The sequence below is a fragment of the Dama dama genome, chromosome 32 (genome assembly GCF_033118175.1).
Source record: "Dama dama isolate Ldn47 chromosome 32, ASM3311817v1, whole genome shotgun sequence".
Lineage (NCBI taxonomy): Eukaryota > Metazoa > Chordata > Mammalia > Artiodactyla > Cervidae > Dama > Dama dama.
This window is the reverse complement of record NC_083712.1, coordinates 45,566,470-45,577,198: the sequence shown is the minus strand read 5'-3', so window position 1 is coordinate 45,577,198 and position 10,729 is coordinate 45,566,470. Positions and strand designations below refer to the sequence as shown.

At 51.8% G+C, this 10,729-nt stretch overlaps 1 protein-coding gene across 1 annotated transcript; it reads left to right on the top strand.

The window, feature by feature from the left end:
• The first annotated feature begins 1,006 nt into the window (after window positions 1–1,006).
• Window positions 1,007–4,469, top strand: OXSM (3-oxoacyl-ACP synthase, mitochondrial). Its single transcript, XM_061134620.1, has 3 exons — window positions 1,007–1,090; window positions 1,751–2,759; window positions 3,979–4,469. The coding sequence occupies exons 2-3, from the start codon at window positions 1,780–1,782 to the stop codon at window positions 4,379–4,381; spliced, it is 1,383 nt and encodes a 460-aa protein (XP_060990603.1). The 5' UTR covers window positions 1,007–1,090; window positions 1,751–1,779; the 3' UTR covers window positions 4,382–4,469.
• Window positions 4,470–10,729: the final 6,260 nt, after the last annotated feature.

The following is a 10,729-nucleotide window of genomic DNA, read 5'->3' as shown; positions in this document are numbered from 1 at the left end:
ACAAAACTAAGCGAAAATAAGGGTGGGAGGAAATTCCCTGGAGGTCCAGTGGGCTCAGTGCTTCCACTGCCAGTGGTCCTGGGTTCCACCCCTGGAGGGGGAACTAAGATCCCTCAAGTCTCTGCACCGCTGCGGGGAAAAAAAGGTGTGTGTGGGAGGGACATCACTATTACTGTACATACTTTGCAGACAACACCCCCCCCCCCCAAATCCCCTTTAAAAAGTAAAACACAAGTTACGACTTGGATCTTCTAATAAAGTATCATTGGCTTTCCACATTAATAAATGCTTTCCACATTAATAAATAAGTCCACGTTTAGCGACTCCATGGTCTGTACCGTCCAGGCTCCTCTGTCCCTGGGATCTCCCAGGCAAGAACACTGGAGTGGGTTGCCATTTCCTTCTCCAGGGATGGAACCCGTGTCTCCTGCTCCGGCAAGCCATTCTTTACCATCGAGCCAACCGGGAAGCCCTACATTAATAGTCACACACAGAATTATTTTAAGTGGCTGCAGAGCATTTAGGTATACCACAAAGCAGTCCATGGGGTCGCAAAGAGTCGGACAGGATGTAGCGACTGAACAACAACAAAACTCACAGTCGACTTCCTGCTGCTGGGCATTTTATTTCGGCCTACTCTGCTACTACAAACAGGTGTGGGCGACCCAGACATCACTGGAAGGACTCAGGAACGTCTTTAACTCTTCCCTAGGAGTCCAGCAGAATCTGACGGTGCCCCTTTTCCCCACAACAGGAGACTATTTGGGCATTATTAGAAAAAAATTAAAAATCCCCTCTTGACAGGCAAAATGCTCTCTCCTTGCATTTCGTGTGCGTTCCAGCTTATCTTGGAGCGGCCGACGTGGCCACAGGCCCCGAGCCGGGATCCGCCTCCAGGAAGGTCTGACCTCCGCCAAGGGGACGCGGGGGAAGGGCGCTCGGGCCGGCGGGCGCGCGCACCGGGGGACGTGCACGCACACGCACGCGCCCTCGCGTTCGTGCGTGCGCGCCCTCGCGGACGTGCCTGTGCGCGTGCGCATCGCCCGTCGGGCGCCGGGAACCGCGGCTGCGCGGGCTGCACCGGGTGCAGGTAGTGGCCGCTCGCCCCTCTTTGGCTTTCGCGCTCCGGCGCCCCATCGGGTTGGGGGCGGGTGCGGAGAGCAGCGTGGAGGACCAGGGCCTACTGTCTGCTCCTCTCTCCACGCTCTCCTCGGGTGTCTGAGGCGGTGCTGGGAGTTGGCCACCGTCCCTTGTCCCCGGCCTCCCCTCGCCCTTGGCCTTCGCGGTCGCAGAAATCCTGATTCCCTGCTGAGGATCCAAAAAGTCCTCTCGCCCCTACCTCGAACACTACGGCCCGAAATGTGTTTTACGCCGCTAACACCAGGAGCATTAAATGTAATACGGTCTTGGTCATCCTACAAAAGGATGCTTTCCGCAGCCTGTATCAGGCCAGGAATGCCCGTGTGTTTTCCATAGTCAAGTTCTGTTTATGTGATTCGGATGAATCGTCGTTTCACTCCTTTGTCTTCTAATATCTTAGGGTAATTGGAGTCTGAAAAGGGATGCGTCCAAACAGGTGGTTCGATGATAAGTATAAATTAAAATGACATAACGTTATTTTCCCTGCGTTCCCTTAACTGCTCACAACCGAGCGCCTGAAAACCACACCCTAGATGTTGTTTCTTAGACCTTTTAAGGAGTTTTAAACCACAGTGACCATACCTGCTGGGCGTGTTGTGGTCTGTTACAGGAAAGGTGCTGACCCTCTGAATCTCAACCATGCTGTCAGACGGCTTGCAAAGTTTCCTAAGGATTACCAAACGTCATCTGATACGTGCAGGATCATGCCAGCGATTAATAAATGAAAGGCGGTTCTTGGCAACCGCGCCAGCACCCGGATTGCGTCGGCGAGTCGTCGTCACCGGCATCGGTTTAGTGACCCCTCTTGGCGTTGGAACTCAGCTGGTGTGGGACCGCCTTGTCCGGGGAGAGAGTGGAATAGTCTCCCTGATTGGCGAGGAGTACCTGGGCATACCGTGCAGCGTTGCCGCTTTTGTGCCGAGAGGTTGTGATGAAGGGCAGTTCAACGAGCAGAACTTTGTGCCCAAGTCAGATACCAAGGCCATGTCGCCTCCCACGGTGATGGCCATCGCGGCCGCTGAGTTAGCCTTAAAAGATGCGGGCTGGCACCCTCAATCAGAAGCTGATCAGGCGGCTACAGGTGTCGCAATCGGCATGGGAATGGTTCCTCTGGAGGTGATTTCCGAAACCGCTTTGACGTTTCAGACCAAAGGTTACAGTAAAGTCAGCCCATTCTTCGTCCCTAAGATTCTGGTCAACATGGCAGCAGGCCAGGTCAGCATCCGCCATAAGCTCAAGGGCCCCAACCACGCGGTCTCCACGGCCTGCACCACCGGGGCTCACGCGGTGGGAGACTCGTTCAGGTTCGTAGCCCACGGAGATGCGGACGTGATGGTGGCCGGGGGAGCAGATTCTTGCATCAGCCCCCTGTCCCTCGCTGGGTTCGCCAGAGCCCGCGCTCTGAGCACAAACGCGGATCCGAAGTCCGCCTGTCGGCCGTTTCACCCCCAGAGGGACGGGTTTGTAATGGGAGAAGGCGCGGCCGTGCTGGTCCTGGAGGAACACGGGCATGCGCTCCGCAGAGGGGCCCGGGTCTACGCCGAGATCGTGGGCTACGGACTCTCCGGGGATGCCGGCCACATAACCGCCCCCGACCCTGCAGGAGAGGGTGCCTTCAGGTAAAGACTGCTCGTTCCCATTTCTTCAGATAAGACCGTTGGAGTCTCAACTTAGGGGAAATGGTCGTATCCGGCCTTGGTGTGCTGTCTCTGTTTTAGACTGAACAGTGTTTTCTTTGCCTTACCGTGTTTGAAAACGTTTGAATATCCTTTTGAGTTTTATTGAGTAGTTGCTGGTACTGGAAATGTCAAGCGTAGCAGCCAGCTGGATCAGGAGACGGTCGTATTTCGCTGAAACCCTTCATCACACTTCCGGTTATACTCTAAGCTACCTCTTAAGGAAATCGAGGCAGCCCGGAACTGAATAAGGAGGTGTTAATATCCATGAGATTTTCAGAGGTTTTCCCAGAGAAATGTTTTATTTATTTATTTATTTTGAAATATTTTACTTTTAAATTTGTCTGTTTGGAGGTTTGGCTTTGTACTTCTTCATTCACTTAGAATTCTTATGGCCTGAATAAGAAGATTTTGAAAGATATTTGAAGCGTTAAAGTGATGGCACGGACATTTTTTTAAGATTATTGACAAATATGCAAAGCTTTACATTTAAATGTGAAAGGAAAAATTAAAACATAGTTATAAATCTTCTCTCCTTATTTTAACTCTGTATGCATTCTCCACTGATAAGAAATTCCCCAAAGAAAAATTATTCTGGGGTTGAGTCTACCTTACTTTTTCCTCTAGGAAAAAAGGACAGTTCAAATAAAATGGAAATATGTTTTATTAGAGATTATAAAATCCATAGGTTTATATGTTTATGTCACGGTGATGAATCAGTCCAGGGTACTGGGGGTGCCTTGGTATTCCCATGCAGAGGGCATTCTAGTGCACGTGGTAATCCAAGATGCTGCTCTGTTATGGGAACATAAAGGGTTCTTTTCATCCAGTGTACTTGGATATTTCTGTAGCCATTATCTGTAGTCATACGGACAATGAGTGCGTGTTCAGTCATTCAGTCATGTTTGACTCTTTGTGACCTCATGGACTGTAGCCCGCCAGGCTCCTCTGTCCATGGGGATTCTCCAGGCAAGAATACTGGAGTGGGTTGCCATTCCCTTCTCCAGGGGATCTTCCCGACCCAGGGATTGAACCCGTGTCTCCTGCGTTGGCAGGTGGGTTCTCTACCACTGAACCACTGGAGAAGCCCACAGATGCTGAATACCTTGTTAAAATGAAATGTCGTTCTGACGAGTCCAACTGCTTTTTTCTTATTTATTAGATGCATGGCCGCTGCTGTAAAAGATGCAGGCATCCAACCTGAGGAGGTAACCTACATCAACGCACATGCTACTTCCACGCCTCTGGGGGACGCTGCTGAAAACAAAGCGATCAAACAGCTTTTCAAAGACCATGCGCATGCCCTTGCTGTCTCCTCCACCAAGGGAGCCACAGGGCACCTCCTGGGGGCTGCCGGGGCGGCCGAGGCCGCCTTTACCGCCCTGGCTTGTCATCATCGGAAACTGCCTCCTACTCTAAACCTGGACTGCACAGAGCCGCAGTTTGATCTCAACTATGTGCCACTCAAGGCACAGGAATGGAAAGCTGAGAAAAGACGAATTGCACTCACCAATTCCTTTGGTTTCGGCGGTACTAATGCAACACTTTGTATTGCTGGCATGTAGGACAAATCACTTGTAATTAAATATTGATGTTTTTAACTGTTATAAACTGCATTGAGAAATAATACATTTATATAAATGCATATTTTTATATAACAATACCCAGGCACTGTTTATTCTTGTCCGGGTTTCTCAGCCTTGGCACTGTGGATGTTTTGCGCAGGGTGCTTCTTTGTTGAGGAAAGAGGAGGCTGTCCTGTACATCCTACGATGCTTTACAGCATCCGAGTTCCCGCCCACTAGATTCCAGTGCCCCCTCCTTCCCCAGCAGTGACGACCAAAAATGTCTCTCAGCACTGCCACCGGTTTCCTGGGAGGCTGGGGGCACAGACGTGAGATGTTAACAGGCTGTGTGTGTTACCTTCCTGCTGACCTTTGCCATAGCACTTTATCTCCTATGTGCCCGAGTCTCCAGCCATGTTCTTTCATTGACCCTCAGTCGTAATTCTCACTGGCACACAGTTCAGTTGAAGTTTATTAGGAGCCAGCTGTGGATGTGGTTTTGTGTACTGGCCACCAAGGATGAAGTGGTTCCCTAAAAGCAGCTGAGGCCTTAAGGGTGAACAGGTCTCAGCCGGGATAGGGGGACGTAAGGAAGAACATTCCAGCCAGGAGGCATAGTGTGGAAAGACTGGGAAATTTAGAAAGAGCATCAGCATGGAATGTCGATACATGTAGCCTGAGAAGCAGGCGGGAGGGAAAGCCAGAAGGGTGGAATATCTACCCACTGAGAGAGGGGTCCTGGTCAGGACTGGGTCTTTGTTACAGCATGTGAGATCTTAGCTGCAGCATGTGGGATCTAGTTCCCTGAGCAGGGATTTAGCCTGGGCCCCTTGCATTGGGAGCACAGTGTCTTAGCCACTGGACCACCAGGGAAGTCCCAGAACCTCATAAGCCTTATTAAGGCACTGGGAATAGTTGGAAGCCATTGCATGTTTGGGGTGTTACAATGGTTCTGTAACCTGTCAAGTTGGCCAGGCTGAACTATGAATACATTTCCCAGAATTCGCTCTCCCGTATGTTTGGTCAGGGTTGGCCCCAAGAGATTCTTGTAGGCGATTCACAGAGTGCAGGGGAAGCAGCAATCATTTTGTCGCTCTCATGGGTTGTGGCTTTGCTGGCTGACAACCTTGAGCTGAGGTGGCGGCTGAGCCTGAAAATTGAGGCATAATTTATGTGCAGTAAATTGCACCCATTTCATGTATACAGTCAAATAAGTTTGATAAAAATAGTTCCACTTGTGGAACTGCCACCTCAGTCAGAATATAGGGCGTTTCCAGGAATTCCCTGGTGGTCCAGTGGTTAGGACTCCACGCTTCAGCTGCACAGGGCGTGGGTTCCATCCCTAGTTGGGGAAACAGGATTCTGCAAGCCATGCACTGCAGCCAAAAACAATAAAAATAAATAAATAAATGGAATCCTGAAGATTTAAGATAAAAGAACATAGAGCATTTCCATCACTGTGACAATCTCCCCGTGCCCCTTTGCAGTCAGTCTCCCTACCTCCAGAAGAGCTGTCTGTCACTGTAGATAAGATTTGCCTTTTCTAGAATTTTATATAAATGGAGTCCTATAGAATGAATACTCCTTGGCCCCTGTGCTACACCCCTTGTACCAGGGGTCTACTCCCAGCTGGTTCAGGGGGCAGCTCCTTCCGGCTCCTGCGGACCTCCCTTTCTGCAGGAAAATTCAGAAGAGGACAGTCAGTGGGGTCAGCAGCAGCCCCTGGCCCTGCGTGTGTTTCCAGGCGTGTCCTGGTCAGGAGCCACCCTCTCCCCAAGCCACTGTTCTTTCTAAATTCCCTTCTCCCTCAGCCATTATGTTGGCAGGACTTGGCAGCTTGCCTGGTGACTCAAATCTTTACTCCTGGAAGCCAGCCCTTGGCAGTCCCACCACACACCCTTCTCAGACAGCAGTTGCTGCGGGGTCAGAGACCCTGGCATCAGGAGGCATCCCAGGTGGACAGCCAGGATGGCGTCCACATCCCCCCATCCCACTGTGAAGAAGTACCGCCTGCCCTAGCTGGTCAGGGTCAAATCCCACGGCCAGTATGCTGACTTTCTGGTCCCTGGGGCACCGGGAGGCCAGACTGTCCTGCCTCTAATAAGACACTGGCTGTGTGCCCTGGCCAGAGAGTGTGTCCCATTTGGAGATCAGAGCTTTAACTCTGTGGAGCTCAGGGTGGCAAGCATGGAAAGCATGAAGTTCCTCACTGTGATTAGATCAGTGGGGCTGATGGTAAGTGGGTCACTCCTGTTCCCCATGCCCCTTTCTGTACCCAGGTGTTCTTACTGGGGACTTAACCCCAAACAGTATTCCTCATAGCTCAGTTGATAAAGAATCTGCCTGCAATACAGGAGACCCAGGTTTGATTCCTGGGTCGGGAAGGTCCCCTGGAGAAGGAAACAGCAACACGCTCCAGTATTGTTGCCTAGAGAATCCCATGGACAGAGGAGCCTGGTGAGCTCTTTCCATGGGATCCGGAAAGTCAGACATGAGTCAGCAACTAAAGAGAGAGAGAGAGAGAGAAAGAGAAAGAGAGAGAGAGAGAGAGAGAGAGAGAGAGAGAGAGAGAGAGAGAGAGAAAGAGAGAGAGAGAGAGAGAGAGAGAGAGAGAGAGTCTTTGATTTAAGCAGACGCTGCATCCTGAGGATGGGTGCCACATCCCTTCAGGAGCTGCATCTAAGCTGGTGATTCAGGGTCCCTTTGGAAGGAAGTTCAGCCCTCTGGGAGGCCGGCTGCTTCTGCATGGCAGGGCGTGTCACACAACCCAGGGATCCCGTGTCCTTAGCCTCTGCCCACGGCCCGTCCTTGCTGCTAAGCAGGTCCCCTGCTTAGTGTCGGAGGAGGTCATCAGGAGGATGCGAGTCCCAGAGGTGACCAGATTTCCTTGCCAACTGTGCTATAATGAACTCTCATCAGATCTTCATCCGTGGCCACTTTAAAGTCCTTCTGTCATTTACAGACAGTCATCATGATCTGATGCTTTTGCAGTGTTCCTGTAAGAAGAATCTTGAAGCATTCCTTCAAGGTTTGTGGAAAAGTATAGCTTTCCAAAGGACTTCCCTGATAGCTCAGCTGGTAAAGAATCCACCTGCAATGCGGGAGACCTAGGTTCAATCCCTGGGTTGGGAAGATCCCCTGGAGAAGGGAAAGGCTACCCACTCCAGTATTCTGGCCTGGAGAATTCCATGGACTGTATAGTTCCTGGGGTCCTAAAGAGTAGGACACCACTGAGTGACTTTCATTTCCACTTCACTCACAGCTTTCTGATAACTGAGATCACACCACTAAACTGAATACAGATTCACAGAGTTCTGATGGAAAACTGCTGAGGATGACCATGATTTTTATGACTCTTGATTGGAAACATTGTTGGTTCTTTAATGTTTTCTCCAGATTTAAGAAAAGCATTTGTTTTTTAAACTATCAGCAATTTGCTGACTTACACCCTTGGGAACAAAGATGAAACATTTTTCTTTTTCTCCCTACTTGATCTCTCCAGAGCTCAGAAGATCTTAAAACGAGTATTCATATATTCGTGGCAACACAGTTATTTGCATAAGTTCAATAAGAATCTGTTCTTGTCACGGGGCTGAATGCAGCGGCTGGGGGCTGAAGCCAGCACTGAGCTGGGGGGCCCTCCTGAGCCCTAGCCATTTGCCCTTTGTCCTGACGGCTGGGCTGTTCTCAAGGGAGTAACCTGTAGCTTGGACAATGGGGACCTGGAAGCGGATGTTCATGAATAACCCCTCGTGTGGTCAGGATGTATGCAGAGACGTTTGCATCCCCCTGCAAGAGCCTGGGGCACCTCACTTGTCTTCCATGTCCCCGCTCATGAGGCGCTGACACCCCTGGCAGTTGGGAGGCTGATGCCCCAGGCTGGGTACCAGCCCTGGTTACTGGCCCTTCAGCAGAATCACCAGTAGCTGGGATGCACAGGAAGGGCATCCACCGCAGTGCCAGGATGGGGTGGCGTGTTGCCAGGACCCTACATTGCCCTTGAAATACCCTGAGTTGGTTAATGCAGCATCAGCATGTCCTCTTCTAAACAGTGCCCATGGCAGCTGGCAGAGGAGTCCGGGGCCACCCCCGCCACCAGTGATGGGTTGGCAACCGGATTATTTCAACTAAGTGAGGGTTCTAAATATGCCTTGATTTGCGTGGACACTGCTTCTGGACTAACTCAAGCTTTCCGACCGCCGCAGGAACCAGGCCGCCACCCTCGGGTGATCAGAGAAGCGGAGTGCCATGAACTGACTCCCTCGTCAAACAGTGATGGGGGGACACGTGTCAAAGGCCGGGATGTGCGAGACTAGCAAAGGAGCATGGTGTTCAAAGGAGGTTCCCTCTGCCCTCAAAGCCGCAGGCGGCAGATTAAATCACTAACAGGTCCAGCCACCTTGCCTGGGTGGACTAAGACGCTGTCCCAGACTTCATGCACTTGAGTGATCAACCGGCAGGGACTGTTGCCCCCTAGGCCAGCCTGGGGGCCCTGCTGAAAATCACAACCCCGTGAAGTATCGAAGTGTCAGCAGACAGCAGTGCCTTGATTCTCACCGTGGGTCAACGTGCTGTGCTGCTGGGAGAACCAAGCCCCCAAGCCCGGGACAGGTGGCATCCTCGGGGATCTGCAGTGGGACGTCCCACCCAGGGAGGAGGGTTGCGTCCTGCTCCCGTGTCCAGGGGGAACCCTTGTGGTGCTGCCAGCTGGCTGTGGAAAAGCAGCGTTCCCGGAGTGGAATATCTACCCACTGAGAGAGGGGTCCTGGTCGGGTGGACCCCACCCCAGTCCATCTCACACCTGACTGGGCTGCCTCCTCTGGCCAGCATGTGTGATGTGCTCAACCAGGTCAGGTCCTAAAGCTGCCCAACTCCCCCTCCTCGAGGACAGGCGGGCCTGTTCTCTTCATCCCTCCATCGGCCTGGATGCTATTTTAGCCCACGTAGAAGCCCTTCCCCAGTTCACCCAGCAAGCCTTGAACGGTAGCTGGCAAAGCCAGCCCTCCCTGTATACCACAATGCCTCTAGGGAGAAAAGCCATCCTCCAAATTAAAATGGCTTGGGACGTTCTCACTGCTTCACAAGGAGGTGCCTGTGTGTTTGTTATCTAAACACGATATTGTATGTTCACACCTGATGGATCTGTGAGTGTGTCTTCTTTATTAAAGTCACATGGAAACACAAGCGAACACCCTGAGTGATCCACCCACAGCCAAGGGAACTTTGGTAAATCCGTGGTTTATATCATGCGGCTCTTGATGGGGAAAAGGTGTTACTTAATTTGGGAATTGTTCTGATCTCTGTTTTCTCTCCATGTGCCTATTGCTGCTAAACAAGCCACAAGCCGTCTTGATGCTGATGAAATGGCTTGCTGACCTCTCAGAGCCTGTTGGAGGGGGTGGGGGTGCAAGGGGGATTGGAGGAGTCACTGGGGAGACCTGGAGTGTTGAGGGGGTTCTTAAAGAGGATGTGACCTCAGACTGACCCTTGAGCTGGCCCCAGGCAATCGGAGGCTCCTTAGTCCCTCCCCAACCTTGAAATGTACCTTCCCACCCTCCTTTCCCACAGTGGGATCCATTTGCTAGGACGTAGCCTGGAGAGAGAGCAGTGAGGTGTTGAGACCTTCTGGACTGAACACATGACTGAACCGGTTAAGGTCACTGCATGAACGTTAAGATCTGGAGGGAGGGTGGAGACACCGCCTGGTCTTGTGGGGCCCAAGCCAGTCCTCCTATGTACGTTCCCTTGCTTATTAAATCTGCCACCTACCTGCCTGGGTTTGGTTCCTCCTTACCTTCAGTGTTTGGGGGCCAGCTTCAGATTTCGCCTGGGGAATGCCGGAGTTTTTGAGCCAGCACTCATAAGCTGCCTTGTAAGGAGTCCCGTGCCTGTGGACCGGCAGACCGCCAAGCTGGCAGGAAAGGCAAGTCCACGCCTGGAATTGGAATCCTCACCTGTGAGGATGCCTTTTTTTTTTTTTTTTGGCCATGGTGCACGACATGTGGGATCTTAGTTCCGTGACCAGGGATATAGAGCCCATGCCCACTGCCTTGGCAGTGAAGGGTCTTAACCACTGGATCAACCACCAGGGAAGTCCCGACACCGATGAGGATGGCCCACAGGCCCTCCCGTTGCAGCTTGCTGGGACATGCAGAGGCAGCGGGAGCTGATCCATCTTGGTAACTGGGAGTCCACAGTGCTGTCTATGGCCCCCATCTCTGGGACAGTGACTACTTCTGACACCTCTTGTGTAAGTTCTGGGTGGCCAGGGACAAAGGCTGACAGCATCAGCCGACCGAGTCGTTTTGTCTCCTGGGTTTTTCAGTGGATAAACGTGTGGATGTTTCT